Genomic DNA, 14414 nt, shown 5'->3' on the forward strand with positions numbered 1-14414 from the left:
ATGTCCATCAGTTGAGCTTCTATAATATGTTTCACAATCATGTATAAAAGTGATGGCATCTAGTTTTTGCGGTAATACCACCTTCTTTTTAGGGTATTAATACAGTAAGTTTAGTACATTCTACTTTTTTTTTCTAAAATCTTGTAATTTATTTACAATGAATTTTTAGTTGTCTCTGAATACTTTGTATCCTGAAGTATATGTTGTTAATTATAAAAGTTAAAATTTAATGTATTAATTTGACATGTATATAATGTCCTTATATCTTATGTTGTATACCCTTTTTTACATTTTACTTATATGGAGGACCTAGAAAGATTTGCTTTGGCAAATGGGGTTTGCCTCTTGAAATACAGATTATCTATTTATTTATTTATGGCAGCACGAGTCAAAATTTGATTGTTGTTGACCAACTTTCACAAATACCCTCTGATTTTGTTTCAGCATGGCGTTTTAAAAAATAATTTGATGTTGGGTTCGTGTTGCTCAGTCTTTACTTTTCTATGTAGTGTTTTGTATACTGTTGTTTGTCTTTTGGTCCTTTTCCTTTTTATTGCCATGTCGTTGTCAGTTTGTTTTCGACTTATGAGTTTGAGTTCCATTTGGTATCTTTTGCCTCTCTTTTTGAAGTGGGTTTTCAATGTTTTAATTGATGTGACAGGCGAACTAGGTAGGTTAAGCTAGAAACCTTTGATAAAAAAAAATTGAATGAAATTTCAAATGAGGTATTCTGCATTTTAAGGGCATACGATACAGTTACAGGGGAGGTAATGACGTTGCTAACGTAAATTGTTAGTTTCGCGACGTCAAACTGTGACTTGTCGGGAAAAGATGCAGTTTTCGACTGATTTTTGTCATTCAAACTGATTTAACTTGAAAACGAGTTCATGGACCCCTCTTTTTTAAAATGACATTTGGTTTGATTACGTATGAAGATTATGTTTACCAATTTTTATGAAAAAGTCAATAGTGCAATTTTTTTAAATTTGATAAATATACAGCAAAAAATGACGTTTTTTTTCTACAATCATGATCATTTGATTAATATGAGTTATTTGTAAAAATGGAATATACAAATTTATAGAACATTTATATAAAACAGAAATTACAAATAATTTAACAAAAAACAGCTTGTGTTTATCTTTTAAAACAAAAAAGTTATGTATTTCTATCGAAAAGAAAAAACGTCCACAAATCCGAATTTTGAGGAAATATCTGAAATTTCAACCTCAATTTACTCAAAAAGTAGCACATGATGGTATATTTTTTATTACATATTTGATTTAATCAGGTAAAAAATAGCCTATATGCAAATTTTCATCAAAATTTCATTATGGGATCAAAACTGTATCGTATGCCCTTAAGATACTTTCAACGTTTTCTTTTCATGATAAATGGTTACTGTTTGCGTTGATCTATGGAATCAAGGATACTTAATGTTATAGTCAAAGCCATCTCTTCTCAAGTTATACGGAAACCATCATCATTTGGTTTATCGTTATGGAATATCTGTGTCACATGAACATGGACATGCTACAATTGTTGTCCCCACAATCCCTTCCTCTTTTCCTCATTTATATCATCACCGAGTATTAGTGGGACTGATTACTCTTCCTATACACATGGGTTTGCCCGCGTTACTGATTACCTTTCCGATACACATGGGTTCACCCGCGTTACTGATTACCCTTCCGATACACATGGGTTCACCCGCGTTACTGATTACCCTTCCGATACCCATGGGTTCACCCGCGTTACTGATTACCCTTCCGATACACATGGGTTCACCCGCGTTGCTGATTACCCTTCCGATACACATGGGTTCACCCGCGTTGCTGATTACTCTTCCTATACACATGGGTTCACCCGCGTTACTGATTACTCTTCCGATACACATGGGTTCACCCGCGTTACTGATTACTCTTCCGATACACATGGGTTCACCCGCGTTACTGATTACCCTTCCGATACACATGGACATGATGGGTTCACCCGCGTTACTGATTACCCTTCCGATACACATGGACATAATGGGTTCACCCGCGTTACTGATTACCCTTCCGATACACATGGACATGATGCGTTACTGATTACCCTTCCGATACACATGGACATGATGGGTTCACCCGCGTTACTGATTACCCTTCCGATACACATGGACATAATGGGTTCACCCGCGTTACTGATTACCCTTCCGATACACATGGACATGATGGGTTCACCCGCGTTAGTTGGTATGAACATGTTGCTTAATCTGTAGTTTTCTGTGTATTGTTTTGTAGATTGTTGATTGTTTTTTTTTTAATCTTTTTTCTATTTTTCAGTGGTATTATCCGTCTTCCTCTAATGCATGCATGGATTTTTGAATTCCCTCCCCGGTATCTTCTTATATAAAAAATGGCTAGTTTAATCACTGTGTGTTACGCCACTTTGCGTTCTTGTGTGTTTTATTTTTTTCATCATTTGATTTGTAATATCAGTCGTAATTAGATATAATTTATTTCTGCATCAAAAACTGTCAGTTCGTCTTAAATATAGGAAATGGCACTTTTGAGAGAATCATTTATTGGAGTGCGATCATTGAACATTACTGCCTTAAGGACATATAAACAGTTTTTTTTATTCAAACACATAATCATTGTTGTTACATCGATTTTATTACATTTAAATCTTTTCTAACATTTAAACTTATTAAGACGGTTGGACGAGTCGACATGTCAAAGCCCATAATTATTCACCCGGAAATGTATACTTTTGTTTTGTAAATACAGTACGTAAGTACTTAGATTATAACATATAAGATTCAGACATGCCTTGGTTGTTCAGCTTACTTAAGCCACGTAGGGACTATGAAATATAAAATCAATATCAGGTAAGTTGTTTAAATTTTTCCTATTGATTTCTGATTATCATAACATTGTAATACTTTTGTCGTCCAGTTGTTATTGCTCGACAGGTATCCTAAAGAGGATGTATAATTGGAATGACGGGTTTAATTTATTTTTTAACTCCTTACATGAGAGCTACGGTTTGGATAAAGTAACAACAATCATGCATGCTGTTTGAGTGTTCCTCATGTGTTCTAGGGATACGAAATGATATTCTCGCGCCTTCAATAAAGTCTTGTATTTATACTAGTGTATATAACATGTATAAGAAACCTGTGTTATTTTATTTTTTGTAACTAGAAAGGGAGTGCAAAGATATTAAGGTTCATGTGGACCCTTTGGCTAAAATGGCTGCATTTTCACCTCAAAATTTACTCTGAGTACAGACAAACCTGCGCATCTGGAAAAGTTTTAAGGCATAGCATGCCCTAGATAAATAAACTTCTAATGCATGGTATGTTTTAGAAAATTAAAAACTTAACTGGATTTAGCAGTACACTTTTTTTCGTCCCTGCAGAAGATGATAAAATTAACAAACAGTTGAGTTTCACTTGATATGGTCCACTCAGATACACAGTTTAAATCACCAATTATTGTCAGGTATCTATTGTCCATCTATTGTCCATGTCAATCAAAACAGTTCACTTCAATTATTACCTGTGGGGAAGTTCTCAAACCTCTTTCCCAACTTAGTTTATTTTGGCACCTTCTGGAGGAATGAAAAAAAGTGCACTGCAAAATCCGGTTAAGTTTTTAATTTTCTAAAACATAAAATATATTTGAATTTTATTTATCTAGGGCATGCTATGCCTTAAAACTTTTCCAGATGCACAGGTTTGTCTCTACTCAGAGTAAATTTTGAGGTGAAAATGCAGCCATTTTAGACGAAGGGTCCACATCAACCTTAAACTTACTATTCTACCATTTCTGTCTATTCACTATCAAATAATTTATGTATGTCACGTTATAGAAAACAATTTCAGTTTCGATATAAAATAAAACTGAATACATACTTGTAAATTTATTTGTCATGTGAACTAGTTATAAATCCGATGTCACGTATATTATGTAAACATTTCATGTTTCAGCATCAAATTATTTGGAAATAGGTAAAATGTTTATAGATTCGATGGTCTTGAAAATTTTATTTCAGCACGTTGAGTTACACAACTATATAGTTTGAAAATGTCTTAATATTAATAATACTCGATAGCGGACCAAATCGGAAGAAATTTTGGAATTTCCCAATTCCGTAGTTTTTATTACCACAACGTTATGAATGTCTGGATGGTGTTAACAGAATGAAGAAATACTACAGAATTATGGAATAAAAAATAAAGAATAGAGAAAAATAGGCAAACAAATAAGAGTAGAGAATAATGGACAAACAATTTCAAAATAGAGAAAATGGCTTAACAAATTAAAGAATACAGAATCGAGGGACCCCCATCCAGACCCTCCCAATTGCGTTTGCAACTTAAAAGTGATGTTTGAAACCCAAGAGTTGACTGGCATATTACAGAATAATACGTCCCGTAAACGGGCGTTTAAAAATTGGCACCGTTAATGTTATTACTACCAATTGGTCGATACCTCTGCTTGTGGACTGTTAGTCCCCGAGGGTATCAACATCCCGGTAGCCAGTACCCTGTACTTGCATGAAAATACGGATATAATATTATTAAAATTTGCTGTTGCAAAATTTTAGAAAATATTTCAAATCAAAGATATCTCCCTCATGCAAAGCTCTGATCCCTTGCCTCGCTCTGGCTATACTTTTTGTCTTTTTGTGGTTTTTAAGCTCTTCATTTGTTTTAATAAGTTTTGGATTTTAAAATACTTTGGCCTCGAACATCACTGAAGAGACATGTATTGTCGAAATGCGCATCTGGTGCAGAATTTGTACCGTTAATGTTATTAGTGTGGTGACCAAGGACATATTTTTATGGATTTCATCTCCCCGCCTAACACTCAACTTAATTATATATCATTTGAAAGAAGAAACCTTGTACTCTAAGAATAAGCCTGTCGTAAGGATCAGAAATGGTCCAATTAAAAAAAAAAACTATAGTTAAAGAGATAATTAAAAAAATTCTGAAAATTTTGATGGATTTTGATTTTGGAAATTTTTTACTCTTTAATATTCTGTCAAATAACAAACTTATCCTAATTTGTTTTCATCAATAGTAGATGTTCGTATAACAACTAAATCCTTAGATATGTGTTCCCAAAATTGTCTCAAAACGACTTTTTTAATTACAAAACTCAAAATACGAAGCTTTCATCCAAATAAATACAAATGACTTTGACCTTACAACTTACGTAAATTTTACGTATAAAAATCATTGCCATGAATGACAATACTGAACCTTTGCTGAAAGAAGTAAGCACTTTCCTGAGTTATAATATTTGATTTTTCAATTTTTCTGTTCTTTTTACATTTCAATAGATTATGGGAATATAAGTTTTCACGAGAAACAGTATAAGATGCTATTACAGAAATTAAAACATTATGAAACCTTTTTTAAGAAGTAGAGGAAAAAAAGTGGTCTCATAAGACAGGTGGTCTTTTAATGAGGTTCAACAGAGGGACATAAAATTAATGGTCTTATAAAACAGGTTTGTGCCTGAAAAGGTGGTCTCTTTAGGTTTGTGCCTAAAAAGGTGGTCTCTTAAGCAGGTTTAACTGTATTCAAAAGTCTGCGGTACTTTTGTGTTAACGCAATGTGACTAGAATCATTAAGGAAGCTCAATTTAACATATTCTAGAAAAAATATGCAAGTTTATAACAAATGTTCAGGCCATAGAATGCGACAAGAGGAACATCCCAATTTAGAAAAGGAAAATTTATCTGTATATATACTTTTATAAAAGTAGCTGATTTTCCATTTTGAAGTAATTACAGTCATTGTTAATCTGATTGAAATACATATTCGTTCTCTATGCTTCGTTTACAAGGAAAGCGTGGTCACAGGATTGAGACACTGTGAAGTACTTGTTGGAAATACAAAAAAAAAAAAAAAAAAATGGAACTTCGAATAATTAAGGATTCAATCAATTCAAATTTTATCGGAGATCTAGGAGATGGTTTACATTGATGTGAATCATTTCTGGAAGGATGCTTGAAGCAAGTTATGTCTTAACGTGAATTCATCAGGGGTGGCTGGACCAGAGACGTATCTTAGTTAGAAGCAAGTTTCATATATACGCAATTTTTTTTCGGTTACCTATTTAATCATACAACATTGCGGCTATCTTTCTTGCAAATTGAGGAGGTCAGTTTGCCAATCTTGCATCTGTTTAAGAACTTCGAAAGTCGCCTTGTTACATTTCCAGTGAGAAGTCATATCATGCAATTGCATGTGCTACAGGCAAAAATTAACTGATTATTGGTACAAATAATTTCATAGCCTATGTTCAAGTTCATAGCGTCTTGTGTACTCGGTACAGGTTACAGTCCCTGTTTAAAACCACAGATTATCTGTATTTTTCAGCCTGGGATAAAACAATAAAATACAAAAACAAAAAAAAAAACAAAAAAAAAAAGTCTTGCGTCAAGAGATTTTAATATGAAAAATAAGGAGTTGTGCTATGAATGCCAATAAGACAACTCTGCAACAGTGTTTTCTGTAACAGTGACAGCATCAATACTGTCTATTGACATGGATTGTGTGTAGAATCATATTCCTCTACCCGGCGTTCATGGGTACTGTCGATGCAGTCAATGACACCGTGAACAAATACGTTTTACAAATTGAGATAGGTAAACAAATTTAAAAAAAAAACGTAATTTAATATCTAATTGTGCATTAGGGTTTTTGGTTTACATAATATGTAATAAAATTGTCAAGAATCTGAAGCATTGATTGCTTATTGCCTTAATTTCGTTGCCTATTACTTCGAAACTTGGAATACTTTGGTGCAAAGGTTGATCTTTTTTAATATACTTAGTAATTTTCGTCCTTCAACTATTGAAGCGTAATAGCGCAAGTATTCAATGGAGTGGACAAATAAGTGCGAAATTTTCACACGAAATGTCCGTCGGGGATTTTGCTTTTATATGAAACGGCCTTTTTCTTTGACACAAAAAAAGCGAAAATAGTAATAGAAAATAAACATCTAAAAGTAAATGTGTTTAAGCATGACACCATTAAACTTGAAAACATTATCTATAGTAGCAAAAAAGAAGTAAATCGAAATATTTCTTGAGTGCTAACTAGGAATTAATGACCGTGATAAGTTCCGTGTTAAACTTGCAGTTTTTAATTTAAAATCAATAATATAACAGCAAAATCTTCATCGTCAATAACTTTAGAAATTTCTATACAAGTTGTGTAAGATTTTTTTTTTTATCAGCAATAACTTTAATGATTTTAATATGTTTACTGTACAATTGGTTATGTAGTAGAGAATTGATAAGAAGTAGTGGATTCGTAAACGATAATCAACGAGCGACTTTAGTCGCAAGTTGATTATCGTTTCCGAACCCACTACTTCTTATCAATTCTCTAGCTTAACCCATTTCTAGTAAAACGACTGTCTGTTTTACGTTTTGACAATGAATCAACAATATTTCATAAAAAAAGTTTGGTATTTTGTCTTTTTTATTCTATAATAGCTGGAAATGAATATATCCACACGGTTCGCATCTATATTTAGGCATTTGACAAGTTAACATAAGTTTAATATAACTTAAAGGGGGTGTTAGCTCCCCTTTTTAATACCAGATTTTATTTTTGTATATACATATTTCATTTAATCTTTAATCATTACAAATTATTTAAATTAAATAGATTTTGGTATATTTAATTTATTCAAAAAGACATATATTGATATACAGAATTTATTTATCTTGTTTTGAAAAGTTAAAAAATTTTAATTACCAAAATTTAGAATCTTCAAAATTTATATACATAATATTTAGCAACGTGACTTGGTATAATGAAATCGTAACACCATTATGTCGTTCCTAGTCAATTAAATATTATTAGCGTATATGCCATAAATCTGCCATTTCATAATTCATATTGCTGTTTAAAGTATTAAAATTATGTGCTTACGATTTAAATTGAACAATTATATTTAAGGTAGATAGGGTGTCTTCCTCCATCTTGGATTTTGAAATACCAGAAAATAATCGGTCTAGACCTGTAATAAAATGTGCAAATTTCGAGAGTAGTGGGTAATTCATATGTAAGAATTTACATTTTAATATAGAAAATGACATGTTTAATTATATTTATGGTTGTATTTTACAAAAAACAGAATACTTTTGTTTGATTCAATTTTTTCTAACTTTGCCACATAAGGGGAGGCAACTCAAATGTAAGGGCAGATAATTCAAATATTGTTACTTTTACAATAGAATGTGTTAGGAATTTATATATTTTATTATGTAGCAAGAAAACGGGCCCGGTGACCCCATTTTTTCTTTTTCTTATCTGAAAGTATAATATTAGAGCTATCTTCTCATGTTTTATCTCAAAATTCTATGGTGCAGTTTTCGTTTTATGGCAGAAAATTGCGTTTTCCATGCATTATCTATACAAAATCTGTCAATTTTGCACAACCTGTAGCGTGAAAATAAGCCCGTGACCCATTCTTTTTATTATTTTTTCCAAAAAAGCATGATATAAACTACATTTTGGCAAATTATTAAAAAATTCTATGGATTATAATTTAGACACCCCATCTACCTTAAATTTTGTTTAAACTGTTTCCGTTTCATTTAAGTTAAGATTATTTTAGCGTTATTACATTTGGTAATATCGTTCACCGGTCAGTAAAATAGTTTTTTCTGTGGTACGCATTCTGAATCCACATCAGAATTGCTCTTGCTACGGATGTACAATGAATAATTATGTTGATGTCATAAACTTACCATCAAGATGTGCATAGCCGTGATCGTCTAGTCGTTGATAACGAATGTCATAACGGTGATATTAACAGTGCAAAGTTCGAACCTTGTACGCGGAATGAATTTTTTTCCTTGTAATTTTTTTTTCTGGACCAAAATATTGTTTTAATCCTAGAACATGTAGAAGTATCATATATTTCATTTTCATATAATGGCAATGATTTTGTTCTGTTTTTATTGTCAAAGAAGTAGTTTTAACCCGTTTCTTAAAAAAAAAAAATAACACCCAAAATAAAACAAATTCAATAAACATGAACAAACCAAGATATATATATTTCATTAGATTACAAAAGCGAATTATCAATGAGACAGAAATACAGTTAAATGACATGTATTGACAAGTAAGCGCTTTAAGAGTACTATTTATATATTGATTGATGTCAGCCATCGTGGTCTAGTGGTATCATGCATAGACTGAAGACTGTATTGATACGAAGAAAATACGCGCGGGTTCGAATCCTACACATGCCACTCGTTTTTGAGAGGATAAAAGATCGTAAGTTAAAAGGTTAAAGTTATAATATAAGTTCTCTTAAGTTAATACTATGGTCAGTGGATTCTTGAAAAATAATCTACAGCCAGAACAATAGACTGACGTCAGAGAAATGGGTTAAACATGTGTATTTATATCAGTGTACAAGCAAGTAAAGTTTATGTCTATATTTTACATGTAACGAAAAAAATGCGATATCTTTAAACAACTTAAAATTGTAAAATTTTATAGATTAAATGCAAATGAAAATCTAAACTGACAATGATAAAAGATGATTATTCAAAAATAAGATTTTTTTGAAGAAAATGTTAGCATAAAAGTTCATATAAACATATAAGCTGAAAAAGGTCAATTACAAAGTTACAAAAATAATACGGAATTAATTCTTTTGATGGAAAATATGAATCTGTAAAGATAGGGGGACATAAAGTAGACGTATGTATGTTGAATATAAGACCAGTTCTAGTCGTGTGCTATATGTGGAGATTAAAGTTCAAATTTTGACGACTTTTTGCCTATTTGTCACCGCACTAGTTCACCCTTCGGCATAAAAGCCATGCTAAAGAGCCATGCTAAAGAGGGGCGTGTGTGGGATGTTAATATCTGTACCTTCTTTTTCCAATGGCAGTCTGAATTTTGCACCTTCATCAGTCCCAGTAAACTCACTTTGCATAACTTAACCTTAACTATTGTTAATTTGTTCTGATACTAACGTTAAACATGTTGCATATACAAATGAACGTACATGTAGTGCATTCAATTTTGCAATTCTGCTAATAATACAGTAAAAGGTTGCAACTTCCTCAGGCAAACTTGACCGTTGACGATTTTAGCTGTTTTGTTTTGACCATTTTTTTATTTATGCTCTCTTTTTTTTGCCTTCCAAACTTTTAATATTGAGTGTACTCGATGAACACGTGTTCTGCGCACGGAAATCATATCATGCGTTTTAATTGGTGCTGGACTTTTGACTAACTTCTTATTTTGGTTAAGCAATTAACTCAACTATAATGCTTTATATCATGATTTGTTTTTCGTTGATTGTTTTTGTACATAAATCAGTTTGGTTTTCTTGTTTTCTTGTTTTACATTTTTTTCACATGTCGGGGACTTGCATAGCTTGCTATGATGTACCGGTATGATGGGTTTTGCACATTGTTCAAGGCCGTACGGTGACATATAGGTGCTAACATATACGTCATTTGGTTTCTGGTGGAAACTTGTCTCATCGCAATCTTACCACATCTTCCTATTTCTATATGAGATTTTAATTAAACAGACCGTTTAAAGGTTAAAATAATGCTCCAAACACGACTGGAATGATTCATTTGTTTGCTTTTCAAAACTGAAAGTTTGTTTACATGTTTCCTTTGGCCATTGCAGAGGATCGTGTTTTTCTAACTGTTCGTGATGATGTTGCTTCGCTTGAAATATTTTTCGGAAGTGTAGCTGCTGATGTTATATTGTAGGAAGATTTATAAATTGACAGATAAGATGCGTACGTTCTTTGACACGGTAATGTTTTATATGTACCTGCGAGTGTTTTGCCGTTTGTAATACCGAATTAAGTGTAATTTCTTAAATGATTTTATTGTATGTTCTTCTGTAAATTTATCGTGATAAAAAGGAGAGGACGGAGTGTAACAAAATTAGTCAGTTGTTCATTGGTCCTTCAAATAAAATTATTCTTAAAGGTTACCAATTTAATATCGTAGTAAAAGCTTTTAATATTTTTTATCAATCCTAACATTGATTTTGTTTGACTATACGGTATTGGTTTTGCTCATTGTTGAAGACCTATAATTGCTAACATCCACATGATATTTTTGAACTCTAGTGGATACGTATGTCATCGGCACTCATACCACATCTCCTTATTTCTATATTAACTCCGTAACATGTTAATGCCCTAAGTTAGGAACCTTGCCACTTACTGTCTCTATTTATTTTAAAAAACACCAAGACTTTGGCAAGGTTTGTGGGGATAACATAGGCTCTGGGTTGCGGCTCTATCTTAATTGACACAGGCTCTAAGAACTGTGCTTCCCTTATAGGGCTCCAGGCTCTGATAATAGGGCTCACATCTCCGGCGATATGGATCCAGGCTCAAGATACATGGGCGTCTGGCCCTTAAGGAACTGTGGAGCCCGTGTTATTACACCATTTGAAGGTTCCTGATTTGGGACATATGTCTTATTGGGATTTTCCTGTAAAAATAGGGAGTTAATGGCAAATTTATAGTTTTCTCTATTGAATATATTCACAACTTGTGTAGCCTCGGGTCGATGTAGAGCTTGGGATATAATATATACTAGTACACAGGTCAAATAACAAGATCGTATGTTGACGGTATTTCTCGGCTTTTTCATATAGCACGAAGCTAATAATAGTGACCTATTTCAGCGACTCAACACTACTTCATTACATATCATTATCATTACATAGTAATCTGACCCCCCGCCATATAGAGCTTGATAATATCCTGTCTATTGTTGGGCACCGTATGATGACCTCTAGTTGTCTATGTGTTTTTTTCATGTCGTTTGGTTGATGTCTCTTTGAAATATGTCTAAATCTATTTCAGTCCTTCTGGTTTTACTGTGTATTTTTGGCTGGGTGTGTCATTTAAGTATTATTTAAAACTCATTACATAAATATCGACAGTATGGAAAAGTTAGGCAAGTTAATACTAATTCCCGCGTCATTAATTTTCCAAGAACACATTAAAGTTGATATTTTTTCATACAAAACTATTATAAAAGTTGTGTATTTATAACTTTACATTTATTATACCGGTATTCAATCTTTATTATAGGCTATCATCCATGATTAAAAACAGTATGTGGATTATGAACCACAACGATACAACTTTCATTCAAATATTTATTATGCTGTTTGTACAAGATTCATCATATAACAATATAAAAACATTCAATCTTTTTAACAGTGAATTTTGTGATTGTAGGGGAAATAATGAAGGCGTATCATAATGATTGAGTTTGAAATTGAACACGAGGAAAGGCCAAGACACCGACTGGAAATAAAGAAAAGGGGACACTTGGACAACATTAGAGAGGGGTGAGTTAAGAAGATGTAAGCTTAGGGAGTGACGGTAACATTGTAGGAAAAGGTATATAAATAAAACTAATATTTGGGGCCTAGGTACTAGTATAGCGACAACCAGTTACGATTCCTTGATGAGATTTAGCACATTCAGTAATAGAAAAAGTGCCACACAGATAATAAGGTTCGGCAAACAGCATTGGGATTCATGGTAGGGGACGTAAAGGGCATACATATGTCAACCCTTTGATTTGAAATTATTTCATTTTAAGTAAAAAAATCATCTTAATTATTTTTCTTTCGTTTCGTTCCAAATTGCGGTATATTTTCTGAAAAAAAATCTTTCAAAAACCTTTGATCCGCCCCTGAACAGAGTCATTTTAATACGTTTATAATTAATAGTCTTATATTTTTGGGATAATACATGGGACGGCTTCCAATCTGAAAATTGTCAAATTCGGACTGAACCTTTATTTGGGTTTCTATCATTGTTCTAAAATGACAAAACGATTCCAGCATACTGTTAGTGAAGAGAATCATTTACCTAAAAATTGTCTTCTTTTCATATGTTCAAGGGCGTCTATTCTGGAACCACAAATGAAATGTTTAAATTCAAACTCGACCTATGATCAGGGATTCCTAATATTATGGTTTCAACCGCGATTTTCGTAAAGCATACTCAGCGGAAACCTTAAAAGTTTATTTTCTGCAATATGAAGGTTCATAAATCTGAAACAAATGTTTTTTTTTAAAAAGGTCAAAGATAGCTAAAAACTACAATTTTGACATTTATCAAAAATGAATAAGAACATTCTTAACCAAAACCAAAATTCATTCAGAAGTAAAGCTTTGTATTGTCTTTCAGATATAAAGTAAGTCGGTTTGTTTTATTGATTGATTATCTTTATTTCCTCCATATATGAAGATTTTACAATTTATATTATACGATCAACATCACACACATTACACAAACATAATTACATATTATAAACAACATCTAAGTATAACATCAATCAAGAAGGAAAACATGTATTTACATATAGGAAATACCTTAAAAAAATGTCTCTTCGTCGCCAATTTTACATATAGGAAATACCTTAAAAAAATGTCTCTTCGTCGCCAATTTTTGTGATCTATAGTCTAAACATATAAACTGCTATGCGTTACATCAAGAAGCTCCACTCATCAACATTCAGGGTTTGCGTGGTCTAAGTGAGAAACTCGTCTTCAATATCGATATGCAGCGCTGAATAATATTTTTCAAATCAGGAGTCCAAATATGTTATTTAAACAATGTATGTAACTGCAATGCTTAATTTTGTTGTAATTGTGAACGTTTAATTTGTAGACCTTATATAACACACAACGTATTGATAACGCATGCTGATTTCCTGAAGTCTACCAACAAAGACAAAGACTTAACATTGTACAGAATATTTCCCACCGGTGGCGGATATAACTATATTGGGGATATTGTTGCCTTGGTAACGTGGTACTTTGTGGTAGTCTTCATTGTTGCTTCAATACCCGTGAGTATTGAACAATATTACCGATATAAGATGATACTTTGCAACTTTTTTCATTATTTCTGCTTTTCCATGAGTATAGTGTTATTACCATTATAACATGGTACATAGTTGTATTTTTATCCCATTATTATACCCTTTAATACCAGTGTTTTTTAAGGTAGTAGTCAGCATAATAAGCTGCAATTGCAGTTAGCATATTGGTTTTACATGTGCGTCGTATTAATCTTTATTACTGCGGCAATACTGATATTAATTTTTAAAAAATTTATATGGTATAGATACTTTGCGTTTGTTTTTTATCACTTCAATATCAGTGTACAGTATAAAAATTAGATTCTACATTATTGTAAGCATACATATACCCCGGATGTAAAGTTTCAGAGTTTCCTGTATTTTTTACCTTGTGGATAACGTCTGCTTGTTTACTTTTTTTTTTCATGTGTGCAAGTTTAGATATATGCATTTTAAATAACTTTTACTGCCGTAGCATTAAGTTTATGAATTATTTCAGAGTATGTCATTGT

The 14414-nt window shown here is 32.3% G+C and overlaps 1 protein-coding gene across 2 annotated transcripts in view; it reads left to right on the forward strand.

The window, feature by feature from the left end:
• The first annotated feature begins 2686 nt into the window (after window positions 1–2686).
• LOC127733155 (uncharacterized) overlaps window positions 2687–14414 on the forward strand; it is a 35483-nt gene continuing 23755 nt past the window's right edge. The window contains exons 1-3 of one of the 2 annotated variants that reach the window (XM_052242504.1): window positions 2687–2872; window positions 12246–12376; window positions 13710–13890. In XM_052242504.1, coding sequence (XP_052098464.1) covers window positions 12288–12376; window positions 13710–13890 — 270 coding nt within the window. In that variant the 5' untranslated portion in view covers window positions 2687–2872; window positions 12246–12287. The remainder of the gene's footprint in view (window positions 2873–12245; window positions 12377–13709; window positions 13891–14414) is intronic. The other variant, XM_052242498.1, reaches the window with a different exon arrangement.

Source organism: Mytilus californianus, unplaced genomic scaffold (assembly GCF_021869535.1).
Source record: "Mytilus californianus isolate M0D057914Y unplaced genomic scaffold, xbMytCali1.0.p SCAF_1, whole genome shotgun sequence".
In the NCBI taxonomy this organism is placed as follows: Eukaryota; Metazoa; Mollusca; class Bivalvia; order Mytilida; family Mytilidae; genus Mytilus; species Mytilus californianus.